At 44.1% G+C, this 13,801-nt stretch overlaps 1 protein-coding gene across 1 annotated transcript in view; it reads right to left on the bottom strand.

The window, feature by feature from the left end:
* The window catches only part of ITIH5 (inter-alpha-trypsin inhibitor heavy chain family member 5), a 53,771-nt gene continuing 39,970 nt past the window's right edge, over positions 1-13,801 (bottom strand). The window contains exons 9-14 of the mRNA XM_009290412.2: positions 11,962-12,271; positions 8,610-9,163; positions 8,180-8,230; positions 6,882-6,998; positions 4,019-4,396; positions 1-2,683 (exon numbers count right to left, since the gene is read on the bottom strand). Of these exons, the coding sequence (XP_009288687.1) occupies positions 2,385-2,683; positions 4,019-4,396; positions 6,882-6,998; positions 8,180-8,230; positions 8,610-9,163; positions 11,962-12,271 (1,709 nt within the window). The 3' untranslated portion in view covers positions 1-2,384. The remainder of the gene's footprint in view (positions 2,684-4,018; positions 4,397-6,881; positions 6,999-8,179; positions 8,231-8,609; positions 9,164-11,961; positions 12,272-13,801) is intronic.

The raw sequence follows: 13,801 nt of genomic DNA, 5'->3' as shown, positions 1-13,801 counted from the left end.
AAATATTTATTGTGAAATGGATAACTGGAGCCTTAACAAGAACTTGAGTATATTGCTCCAGGTGCTTCACGTGGCTGGGAAGTTGGACTTGATCACTGTTCTTTTCAGGCCCTGAAAGAAATAATGTTTCCTTGGCTGGAGGAGGAGGAAAAGGAGTAATGAGGCACCTGAAGCATTAGCAGTATGTGTGTGTATATACATATCTATATACAGGAGAGATGAGATGAGAGGAGAACCTAAGCCAATCGCTCCCCTTAGCAACACACTTCAACAGCAAAATGTGGGCAGAGAGTGAAGACTCCAAAGAAATCTCTTTTCAGTGAGGACAGCATGAAGAAGACACCTGCCGAACCCTGGACTGTCTAGAAGTTCACTGCAACTATCCTGTTCACATTGTGCTAGTGAAATGGGAGGTTATTTGGGAATGGGCTGGGTGAGCCTCCTACTGTCTGCTTGAGTGGAGAATTCAACTTCACAGATGCTTTTTCTCATCTTATTCCTGGCCCATGAGCATTAGCATCTTAGGTTATTGCATGCTCAGGCCTGTGCTGAAGGTCTTGCCTTCAGTTCTCCCTTGCAGGAGAGCTATTTCTCAAGATAGCTGGGCCCAAAGCAGTAGTTTTGTCTTTATGTTTTGTTCCAAAGCATGAGCCTTGACATGAGTTTTGCACTAACTGAGCTCTCTGTAAGGGTCTTCCAGAGTGCAATTAAATCTAGCTGGTTGCTTTCAGCTGGTTCCCTCTTCCCCACAGCACATGGTGTGAATAAGCAGCCATGCTTGCTACCTGCTCCGCTGCCACAGTGCTAGCAGTACGAACTAGATGATCAAACAACTGGAAAACCACCACCCCACCCCCAGCAGCTGGAACTCCTACAGCAACAATATGATTTAATTTTTAAGTGTGCAAAAAATCAGTCGATTGAACCTATTTCTGTAGGTCTTTGGCAACTCTGTTTTATCCTAACACATGGATGTCATTTAGCTCCTGGAGGTGCTTCCACACCCACCCTCCTTCCTTTCAGTTCTGGAAAGGCAGAGTATACATGAGCTCAATTTGGCCTTGTCATGTAAATGTCTTTGTGGTTGTCGAAGTCCTCTTTGGCCGAGTTCTCTACTAAGCAAACTCCCCTGTGGCTGATCTATAGCATTATTCAGTGATGCCTCACTTCAAAATAGACCACAGCCTTGCAGTTTGGATTTGGAGGTTTCTTTGCAGAGCAGCACCACCTGCAGTGGGGGTGGCTGGCAGACCCTTCTGTAACCTCCTGCTGCCAAATTCCTGCTGCGTATAAATTCCTGCAGGGTAAGGAAGGAGAAAGAGCCAGGGAACTTGGGATGAAAAATTTTGGACAATTTGGAGTAAATAAAGACTTCCTCCCTGATTAGGAAAGCAGCTAGAAATGTCGAGTCTAAATTCAAGAGGCTGCTTCATAGGGTCATAAGCTATCACAGGTGCTGGTTCATCATCCTTTAAAGAATTTAAATCTCTGCTAAGCAGAAGTGATGCTCTGCTCAAGGAGGTGGCAGGTCTGTTGGAAGCTCATGGTGGAACTTTGTTTCTCTCTGAGGGAGTCAAGACTCAAGAAATCACTAAACCTGCAATGTTTTTTTAAATGAGATGCTTCATGGAATGGGAGCCTGCTGAAGACCAGAGGTGCTTTTTAAGCATGCAGCCTGTGCGCTGAGACAGCAATAAACCACAGGAAGGTTTTCACCACTGTTTTAAGGGTCTGTAATGGTTCGGGGAACATCATGCTTAGTCGCAAATCCAGACCCCATCCCAATAACCAAGAAAGCAATACCCTCTTGTGGCCTGTTGATTTAAGGTTTTGATTTTTTTGTTACCTCTTTGATGCTAATGGGTCACTACAGATGAATATCTACCCACCTCTCCTCTCTCTCTCTTCTTTCCCCAGGGACCATGGTAGGAGAAGGTGCTCCAAGTCACTTCTTTGCAAGGCATATCACCCAAGGTTGTCTCTCTAGATAGGCACTGTGCTGTATGATCTCTGTCTCACTGGGTGACCCATCAGCCTCCGGGGGTATTGCACAGATCCCTGCATAGGTTTATTTTAAGGCCAGCAGCTCTCTGCACTGTTCGATACGAGTGCTGGCCTATTTCTCCCTCCCCTCCCACTGGGAGAGCACCGATCACGCCTTTAAACACATCCTCAACCCTTCCCCCCAAACCTCCTTGTCTTCAGGAATCTGATGAACAACGTTCATCTAGCATGAAAGAGAGACAGCTGATTTCCGAGGGCAAAAAGCCTTGGTTTCTTTGGCACCAGAAAGTAAAGAAATACTCATAAGTTGCCTAGCTCTAGAGGCTTCAGAAGGGAACCGCTGTCACACATGCTGCTGCAATGCACTGCTATGATTGGTCTTAAAGGCTGTTAATCGTCCCAAAGCTGTTCCCTGTGTCGAAAGGATGAGAAGCCAAATAGTCCTTATAGCTCCCATCAATCAGTTTGTCCGCATTGTTTTTGGCAAACCAGCAGTCAACTTCCTGCTGGCCATTGTAGATCCTCCTCTGCTTCCACACGACAGGAACCAGCCGTCCCTTCACCTTCAGGGTATTTGTAGGGTTTGGCTGTAATGCTTCAGTTTGGTTCTGACCAACCTGCTGATGGCTTGTGTTTAGAGATTCCTGAAGAAGTTTAACTTCGTGGTTCAAGAACTGACCTGCAAGGCAAAATAAAATAGACTCCGTGACTGACTGTTTTATGCCTGTTTATAAGTTGTTTGGTTTTGTTTTTTTAATAGACCACGTTTTGAGGATTCTTAGCATATGGGGTTGTAAAAGACTTCTCTGCAATAGCAGGATGAATCTAGGTCCTGCAATTCTTTTCTAAATCTCACAAACACAGAGATAGAGATTAGAATAAAACCCGATTTCTTTTTTCACTGATCGAGATACATTGGCTGAGCTAAAGAGCTTTATGAGCTGCTAGTAGCAAGTGCCCCTCTGTGGGCTGTGGTTATTAGAGGATAAAAAACCCCATACAAAGCCCATCAGCAAGCAGAAAGAAGATCTAGGCACGAAGCTCAAGTTCTCTTCCCTTGCCATCTTGGGGGCAAGTTCTTTTTGGCCAAACCTAAGTGTGGATTTAGAGGTTTGCACATGCAAGCAGCCCAAATCCAAAACTCCACTCCTGAAGAATCGTTTCCTGGTTAACCTAGGGGTGCCTGAATGTCACGGAAATTATGGCTTCAGTCTTAGAGTTCTGCAGCTGTACATGGCCACATCACTACTTGTCACTGGCTGAAAGAATCCAACCATCTAGACATTCTCTGAGCCTTTCTAAAGCCTAATTGCTCTCAAAATGTGGGGATGGCTCTTCTTTCACTTTATGTTTGAAAGAAAGGGGCCACAAAAACTACTGATGAGATCAAGAAGATCTCAATTGGGCTCAGGTGTAAACAGCTCAGTCCTGTGAAAACAGACCCTTTGGACATGTGCAAGTGCAGTTCTTGAAGGCTAAGCCAATGGTCCCTGGCAATGTGCTATCTCTTTGACTAGAGCTCTCTTTCAGAATCTGCAAGACCTCAGTTGACTGTCCTCTCTGCCTAGAGAGATTCAGACCCTACTTTGCTATATCCCTGAGAGCACATTAGCAGCTGGGCTATTCTGAATTAGGACTACTGTTAGAGAATCTCTTATTGGTGCCTTATTCAGGGTTCTTGTGCAATATTTGGTTTCTGTCTCTGTATTGGGAACACCAGGCATGTGTATTCTGATGACAACTGTATTGAACAATCATAGAAAGAGTGGAAATGTGAAAAATGGGCACAGCCCGTAGCTAGGACAGTGGGAGATAGCTCATACAGAAAAAGATGGGAGAGAAGTTGGGGATGCTAGCAATAGAGAAGTTGTTTAGGATTGGAAGTAAAAGCCTCACCTGGGAACTTAATCCTCACCTACCTTGTTCATTACCTCCTGTCTCTGTCCTTTAAAACTGCTTGGAAGGATCATTTTTCTCTGGCTTACAGCTCTGAATCTGAGAACCTGCTACCTACCCAGTAGCCCATGGGAGACAGAAGAGAGGCCTTTACTGTTGGAGATGTAGAAGCCCAGGTGATCCCTCTGATACGGGGCTGGCTTCTTGTAATGGTGGATGAGGATGACAAAGCTGATTGTGTCTCGTATCGTCACAGTGATGTTGGAATTGGCAGAGATGGACACCTCGAGGCTGCTGCTCCGCACAATGGCACTCCGATCACAGGACAAAAGAAGTCTTTCCCCATCATCCAGGATGATTCTTTTGGGTGTGATCTCTAGGTAAGATCTCTCTGGCTTATTGCTGAGGATAGTGATGGTGCTGAAGTAAGTCCGATGCTTCTTGTGGCCATTGGGTGGTGCAGGAGCTCCAATTAGTTGCCCATTCACAGTTACACCTTGCAGGAAAATAATCAATAAATGAAAGCTGGAACCAAGAATAGGTCTATTGTCTCAAATATATAAGCCTTGCAACTGAGGACATGCAGATTCACCACCTCATGCTCAATTATTTCACCTACCAGTATTCAAAGCAGTGTGGCCAGTCTGTTATAAATTGATTACCTTATACAGGGCACCTAAATTTACTCAAGCTCAGAAATACTGGCCTTCCCTGAAGACGGGTGCCCCCAGCCCCATTAGTCCCAGCATTGTGTACACAGTGCTACAGGATAGGGTCAGCTGCTCCTCGGCACAGCCACTTCCTAAGCTCCATCCAACCTTAGACCTACCTATCATCAAGACAATGATGTGCAGGATTTTGAGCCACATAAGACAAATATTTATCTTCCTGACTGCTATAGCCTGACCAATTGTGGTACGATTTACCTCGATCACATATTTATTGATGCATAACTCAAACCTGGGCAAACATACCAGATCTTGGAGGACTAAGAAAAGCTGCTGGCAGGCCTGCTTTTCTTCATATCACCAACTGGCATAGGGACTGAACTTCTAGGAAGAGGACCTGGGTGTATTTGAATGCTGGTGTCTCAGAGTATCTCAGGGTAGTAGACAGTTGGAGTTTGATGTCCCTCTCTCCCTGACTCCTAAGAAGAGAACTAGCCTGGGAAGCCACAGAGTAAGGGTCACTTTCTTGACCAACATGCTGAAGACTGAGCAGGACCTGTAGTGAAGTGCTAAACCTCCTCAGGTGGCAGTGTAAGAAATTCAGGTTCTCTCTGTGTCACAGCAGAATAGGACCCTGAACCTTGCACTCCTATTGGGTTATTTTCAGTTTCACCAGTGCTGCTTTTCTAGCTTTCCTCAGTTTTGCCCCAAAAGAACGACTTTTGAGTGGTCTAAGGTGCAGATCACACTGAGTCAGCTGAAGCCTAGATGTCCACACTAAGATTCCCAGTCATTTTAATGATTTTTGTGACTTCCTGTCCTTAAGACAGTGTCTCACTTCCCACAGGTCTCTGAACAGCTACTAGACAGTAACAATTCAGGAGGAAATTTGTGGCTAACCCAAGCTAGACCCAAGCCATCAACACTGAGATAAAATATCTCCATATCCCATCATTGCTGATGGAGTCTCTCATTTCTGTCTTCATAGACTCAGCTTGCTAGTGCTACTGAGTCTGTTTTTCTCAAGCTTATTCCACATTTGAGCCACAGAATCACTCAAAGCTGTAGCACAAACACAGTCTGTGAAAGAAGTTTAAGGGAAACATTGCTAGGAGCTGGATCTTATTCACTAAGGCAGGCATGAGCACAGAAATATGGAGGCTAGACCACTGCCACACAGAACAGAAATCTAACTTTATTGTGGAGTTGTTTATCTTGTTTGTAAAACAAGTCTGTGCATTGTCTCTGGTTTTGACACCCCTTCCTCCCACCGTTTCCATGCTCAGGACATAATCTGCTTATTAGCTGCCCTGCTTAGAATTCCAGATCGGATCAGACCACAGTTTGGGCCCCTGGGGATCAGACTGGTTTGGGCAAAGCAGATCCTGAATCGTGTGGGTTTTCTCAAGACTGTCATGACTCGGTAACCAGTTTGGTGGTCCCTTCACTGAAGCAGCCTCAGTGCTTGGTTAGCCTGTTTGGATAATTTGCTCAGTCCTGAAGCAAACAGCACTGTAAGTAAAAAGTGAAGTACCAATAACAGAGCCATTTTGGTGAGTCCAAATCTTTTATTTGCATGTTGTGACTTTGTAACTAGAGGGCTGATGGAGTCACACCATCAAGAAATGCACTGTCTGTGCAGCAGAAAGCTGAATCCCCTGTGTAATCTCTCGGCATGGAAGTGGCTGCATGGTTTATGCAAACACTACATGCAGTATGCGAAATGCCTGTGGCTGTTCATTCAGCTGTGGCTGTTGTAGCCCCGGTCAAGTGCAACCCCCAGACCATACTGGGTCCAATCATCAGGAACTGAGCTCTCCAGCCTAGCTGGACTGAAGGGGTGCAGTGTGGTCCTCATGCACTCAAGTAGGTCTCTTGGCTGTTTACGTGTAATTGCTGCTCCCTTGATTCCAGTCAATGAAGACCTGAACTAGGAAAAGTTTGTATACACATAAAGGCCAGTTCTCTCTATGGTTAGGTCTAATCTGTTGACAAACACTTCTGTAGATGAATTGTGTATGTAACAGTGGCCTCCTCCTTGCTTAGGCTTGCTGTGAATTTACTCATAAGCTATGATAAAGTTGGAGGTCAGTAAGTGCAAGTGAACAGTTTACCTCCCCTTCTAATCCAGGTGATTAGAGCCAGAAAACTCATGTGCACCAATTTTCCATTGCCTGGCCAGAAAAGCAACTTTTTCTAATTTCCTGCCACTTTCTTGCCTATGAAGCACCTTGGTGATTAGTCCTATTGCTAGAGAGCTGGCCTTGCGCTTCAGCTTTCCTCCACAACCACCTGCTTTGCTTGGCTGCTCACCAGATTCCTTATGATCAGAGACCAGTCGGAGAATGTCCCCTGGTTCTCCATCAATATTGAAGCAGATAGAGAACTTGCTGGAGGGAAAATCAATGACAAAGTGAGGGTCTCCGTCCGCTGAGAAGACATGGAAAAAGAGATAAATGTGAGAGACTTACACAAAACTGCAGTGTCCAAGAATGTAACAAAACTGCTTTTAAAAGTGTGTTTGTGCCTGTTTTTTCTAAGACCTCCTGGTTTGTTGTTTTTAGAGGGTCGGATGGAGTTTGCCAGGAAATGCCAAGTTTTGCTTTGTTTTTCACAAAGATTGTTTTGTTTTGTTTTGTTTTTCTCATAGAAGAGGTTGGATGGTTGGATTTTCCATGAAAATTCAAAACCCAAAGCAGTCCAGGTGAAAATCAAGATATTTTCTTCCTGGAATATAATTTCAGTGTTTTATGGGAATTGTCATGGAGGTGTTTTATAATCCTCTTCTCCATACTCTGTTGGGAGGCTACATCCCCCACAGCACACAAAAATGTATCCTCTAACCAAGGACTGCTGCATGGGCACACCTCACACCGAACCTTCCTGGTCCTCGATATCAGATTGGAGCAGTCAACAGCAGATTTTAAACAATCCCATGGCCTTAATTTTTCGACAATCCTTGACCTATCATCAAGTACCCGGTAGCTGTTATTAATAGTAACACAAGCCAAAACCCTAGTTTTTAAGGTAAATTTGACATTATCCAGTGAAATTCAAGTCTAAATTCTTGGTCTGGGCTTATTCTTCAGTGTTTAATGTATGAAAAGGATGTTAAGTAGAGGTGCAGAACCAACAGAGAAATAGCAAAACACTATAGAATTTTCTTTTTTTTCCCTTTGACAACACTTTTTATTTTTCAGCAACATTACTTTATAAAATGTTTTTTGACTAGTTCTAGTACAGAGAGAACGTGCTTCCTGTCTCCCCTAATCTACAGAAGTCTCAAACATGAGGATCAAGTATTGTAGATCATCTGCCTTGCTATGTTTCCTCACATCTCATTACTGAGAACGTGCTTCCTGTCTCCCCTAATCTACAGAAGCCTCAAACATGAGGATCAAGTACTGTAGATCATTTGCTTTGTTATGTTTCCTCACACTTCTCATTACTGATCCTCTCTCTATTTTGTTTTTGTTTTCATTTTCCTCTCTACTCTGCAGGTCTAGTAAATAGGATTTTGGCTGCTCCGACCACAGTGGCATGCAACTGAGGTTTCCATAAAACAACCACTATTATTTTGGATTATTAAAGGCATGAAAACAGGCACTGACCTGAAGTTTTGGAGATTTTAATTCTTTGTTTATCTTGCTGTCTGCGTATACCTAGAGGTGGGGAAGGAAGGCTGTTACAATTAATTACTGACCAGCAGAAAGAGCCATAGTATAATAATGTTCCCAAAATATTATTCAGCGAGATTATGGGACATATTCCTGCAGCAACTTTAAGCTTCATTTAGAATACCAGTTTTTCTTCAATAGTTTCTACAAAGCAGTAATTTCTTCCAGGGGGCAAGTCAGGTGCCTAAAAGCTTTGTTCAAGGTCACCCAGCCCACAATTAGCAAAATCAATATGAAAATCTCAGCTTTCTGTTTACCACCCCTCGGTTCATTGGCTAAATCATCCCTGTTGCCAAAGTCAGACATCAGACATTACCTATGCAAAAAGATTTCTTACCAGCACATGGTTATTTTTCCCTCATACCTGGTGGTGCCTTGTGTCCCTGCAAGCTCTGCAACTTCTCACCAATGCCATCAGTAGAAGGGCTGATAAACTCCTCTTGAGGTGGTTCTGAATGGAGCCCAGCCTCTCTCATCTTCAGAACGGTGAAGGGAGTAACAAAATTGTAAGTCAGTGCCATTGACTTGGCTTTCTCCATCAAATAATCTTTTTCCTGATTGTCATCACTCTTCAACCGAGAGTTAAGCAATTCCTTGATGGTGAGGTAACTCCATGCCCTCTCAATGTAATTTTTATCACCTTTGCCATCTTCCAGGCCGGGGACACCTCTGATGTCATTCCTGCTTGGCAGGTCAATAGCCACATCTGTTTTGAGGAGGATGTACTTCTTGGAGTTGCTAGCAGTCACCTCCACATGGAGACTATCTGAGGTGTGGTTGATGAGTTTGCCAGCTATTATAATTTCAGAGCCATTGAAGTAGTTAGGGAAGAAGTTCTGGGTGACTTGTTCCACATTGTCTTCAGGGTAATCAACACGGATGTCAGAGAGAAGGGGTGTTCCTATTTCATCATAGAACCTTAAACAAAGACACGTTTCTCACCATTAGTACTGTTCATTCAAGTGTATGCACACACTCTTGCACTTATACATGGCCAAGGATACAGTCAGACTATCTAATATGGCTCCTAAGACATTCAGGAGCAGTTAGAGCTACCAGGCCCCAAATTTAACTACTGCATCCACTGTAACTGGGCCCAGAGAGACGGGGGAGTCTCTACCCTTAGAGATTTTCAAAACTTGAGTGGACAAGGCCCTGAGACACCTCAGCTAAATTTGAAGTCTGCTCTTCTCTGAGCAGAAGGCTGGATTACATGACCTCCAGAGGTCCCTTTCAACCAAAATTATTCCCTGCCTCATTTTAGTTTTCAGTGTTTCTTCGGCATCTAAACAGAGTCTCTTAAGTATGTTCAGAAGCATCCCAGCATGGCCTGGCAGTTCACCTACCTTCCACCATGATTCCAGAGCTCTGCAAGGAGATATTTGTGACCACTTAAGTTTGCTTAAGAGGACCTGTCCACACCATGCCATGATTCCAGAGCTCTGCAAGGAGATATTTGTGACCACTTAAGTTTGCTTAAGAGGAATTTATTTTTAAAAATAAATTCTTGGCTTCTCAGGCTCACAGAAAACACCCTAGTTATTTCAAAATGTACTTAGAAGAGATGCTGTTACCCACAGTTTTCTAGTGGTATTATGCATGGTATTCCAGAGCCAGAAACTGTACGATCACGATGCTAGGTCCACCAAAGCTGGAGAGTATCTGAACCAAAGTTTCTCTATCACTGGAAGAGCCCTAGATACTACCGTTTAGGATGGTCAGTGTAGGACAGGCAGGAATACGGTTTTCTGAGGGCCAAAGGAGAAAGAAAATCAAGAAGGAATCTCGTTATGCCCCCATAAATGAAGACATTTCCAAGGAATGGAGGAATCCTAACTGCTAAGTACAGGCGGCCTGGCAGAAGAGAACTCACTGCTACCTTATTGCTGGTTTCCTGTTGGAGCAAGGCTTCTGTGGAACCAGAGGGCTTAACCCTATAATGCCCTGTTAACGTGACCTACCATACTTCAGAGAATACCTCGCACCAGACAGGCCAGAAAGCCTTTACAAGGGGTCAAGGCCTAAGTTTACAGTACTGTGTTTTCCCTGCAGCAATGTCCTTTTGATGGATCTTCCCAAGCTGCTCCAAGAATGCCATATTTCCCATTTAAATGCCAAACTCCTCATCTTTTGGCAAGTCATTTGAGTCTAATTTGGTAAATAAACAAAGAATTGGCCTCAGCCTTTTTTTAGTTCAAGCTGCATTTATTTTTTACATCTGCTTAAACAGATTGTCTGGAAGCTAGAGTCGCACTTTCTGTTTTATTCTCTTTCCAAGAAAACCCAAATCCTAAATTGGTTAACTTTCTTTTGAAGTCTCTCTGAGCACTCAGTGTCTTTGATGCAGAGACCTCGTCACATTCTAAAACATGAGTGAATTAAACCCGAGAAGTCTCTGTGAAATAATTCCTGGGTTGTAACAAATGGTGGAGTGAGAGATACAACCTGTCTTATAGTACAATGCAAGGAAATATCTGTATAAAAATACAACCCTCTGACCACAAAAATCAGAAATTACACTGGTGTCCATGTAGATTTTCCCTCCAACAGTGATTTGAATTGGCCTCCAGCAAGTGATTGTGCTTTTCTGTATAAATTTGGCACCAGATGCCAAATGGGTTTGCCATCACTGAGCTTGATAAACAGTGAGCTGTTTTTCAGATAGAGGTGTTTGAACAAGTACTTGCAGTGCTGGGTTCCTGCAGCCTAATCAATCAGCACATCCTTCATTTGCCAGGGAACGCCATTTGCTATCCAAAATGCATGTTCTGAGAAGCAAATGACATGGGCGGAGTGGCAGATGGATCTACGCAATCCAGTTTAAAAGGAAGACATTCTTGTCCGCACATAACCACCACAGAAAGAAAAGCTTTAGTGGAACGTGCATGGTCTTATTGCTCCAGATGAATTAGACGCTAGCTAGGCAAGAGGTCTCTGCTCAATGACTGTCTCTTTTTGGTTTCTGACGTTCAAAACGCTAACATTTTGGTAGTGAAAGCCAAACATTTTTGCTTGGAAAATACTGACACACTGCCTGACATTTTAGACAGAGCTGTGGTTCAGATATCTTTTTGCTGTTCCTCACTCGGGTATCCCTTTGGACTACAGCTCCCCGATCACAGAAGAGGAGTAAAATCTAGTCCTGTTGCATGATGAGGATTACAGGAAACTTGTGAGGAGTTCGGGGCACAGAATGAGAGAATGAAGCGACTATATGATCATCCCAGGAATGACCCTTGTGTATTTTTCAAAGTCGAATATTTTGGAGTTTGGGCAAAAGGTTATTGTTTTCAAAAAATAAATAATTTTCTGCCCCAAATTGGGACCTTCATTCCTGAGCCCCTCCATGCTGTTTATGTTGTCAATTTGAAGTGAGCAATGCATCCTTTCCTCCCTCCATCCACCTGTGGAGAGGTGGCACTCATGCCTCCCATCTCTCCAGGTTTACATGCCTAAAACAATGATCTGAATTAGGGAAACAAATGCCTTGTTCTGAGGGGCTGGGAAGCTCCAGTACAGCTCAGGGGGTCTGCTAGGAAGGAGACAATTTCTGGGTAGGCATCCTCAGTATCTGAGTGTACTCTGCCTCTCTCAACCAGAGTTGAGCCTCAGAGAAACTCTCATCTCCTGCGATGTCTCCTTAGAGGATTTTCCTTCCCAAAACCCTTGCCCAGAGGACACAATGCAGATATAAGCACAGAAAAAGCAGAACAAACCCCTTGAGGTGGCTGGCTGCATCCTCATCCTCCTGGAAATGCCTCGTCATGCCGCAGTTCTCCAGTGCCATCCTCTCCAGCAGCCGGTGGTCCACATCATTGCCAATGCCGATGGTGAAGAGGCAGAACTTATCACGGATGGCATCCTTGGTGTTGCTGAGGATTTTGGATGACTGTGTTTCCCCAACAGTGGGCCTCCCGTCCGTGAGGAAGATGATCAGAGAGACGCTCCTGGCATCAATGTCGTTCTGAGCAATGTAATCATTTAGCAGCTTTGCACCAGTCTGGAGAGCACCGTTAATATTAGTCCCTGGGGAGGTACCAAAATGATTAGCTCATTTCACCTTCTAAGAGTGGTACAAATAATTTCCCTAAGCTCCCTTTAGTATGATGACAGCATCTCTGTTCATCAGGATGTTCCTTTTCTCTACACGAGGTCGCACTCGCCTTTTAATTCAGTTCAGCTCTGTTACTCAGCACCAGTTTGCGATAGCTGTTTATAGTCTTATGAATTGAATTATGAATTGCAGTTTATTATGTGAAATTAAGGCATACTTGAATGTCTCAATGTACAATAATCAGCCATGTCACGGCATAATCAGCAGAGTCACAGCACATACCATGTCCTGCCATGTTAAACTTAATTATGGGACTCTCCCAGATGATATCTGAACTAGGAAAACAAGTTCTGCTCACTTTGTCTGAAGGGCACAAGATGTGGAGAAAGGGAAAAAGCCTTCAAATGGGAAAACAAGTGGTTGGGTTTGTTCTTCAAACCCCAGGGGCTAATAAAGTTTAAAGGGAAGAGAAATGGCTTTGTTAGCTGAGGAGTGTGTTTTCACAAAACAACTGGCTCGCAAAGAATGGAGCTGCCTGAAGTGGGGAGAGAAGGAGAAAACAGAAAGTAAATGAGGGAACAGATGTACATTAGAAGAATAGCCATGAAAAGGATCCAAGCCTACTGCGTGTTCAGAAAAAAGAAAGCAGGAAAATGAGTACAGGTATCTCCTTACTCCATGTAGTTCTTGTGCTAGTCAAAGCAAAGAAGGATTGGTTGTGGAACCTTCGCAAGATCAGTACCTCTGGGTTAGAAGCAGCTCTCAGAAAAAAAGCAGGTGAAATGGGTTAAGAGCCATACACAGGAGACTCCTGGAGGTCTAGAAGGGAAGATCTAGGGAGTTTATCAGCAAGAATGTGCTAGCAAGTCTGACCATGCATCATGTACCTAGAAACTTAGTGTACACAGCTCCAGTGACTGCAGCAAGACAAGGAACAGGAAATGGGCTAAGGCTTCTGAAAAGTCCTCAAAATCCAGACTGTGTTTTTTGCAAAATGGTTTTGAACCAAAACCCTGCACCTAAATATCCTAATACTCTCTCAATCTCCATCCACTTCCAAAATTTCAGAAAGAATTTTTTCCCCAGAAACAAAAGAAAACCATCCCATGTGGCAGATTGTGTCATTTCAAACCCAGCCACATCACAGAGCTACCAAGCACTGCAAACTGCCTTTTGCCATATGCACAAATATTTAGCAGCAATATTTTGTTCCCATTTCTTTGGTGTGTGAGTATGACACAGCAGTGTAAGCACAGCACGTTCTTTGTGTGTGTGATCGGTGAGCCTGAGTGCATTCACGTTCACTGGAAGATACATGGGCGGGAGTGTTGATCTGCTCGAGGGCAGGAAGGCTCTGCAGAGGGACCTGGACAGGCTGGATCGATGGGCTGAGGCCAGTTGTATGAGATTCAACAAGGACAAGTGCCGGGTCCTGCACTTCGGCCACAACAACCCCGTGCAGCACTACAGGCTTGGGGAAGAGTGGCTGGGAAGACCCCCGG

Source organism: Aptenodytes forsteri, unplaced genomic scaffold (assembly GCF_000699145.1).
Source record: "Aptenodytes forsteri isolate BGI_AS27 unplaced genomic scaffold, ASM69914v1 Scaffold173, whole genome shotgun sequence".
NCBI classification, from domain to species: Eukaryota; Metazoa; Chordata; class Aves; order Sphenisciformes; family Spheniscidae; genus Aptenodytes; species Aptenodytes forsteri.
This window is presented reverse-complemented; position numbering and strand designations above follow the sequence as displayed.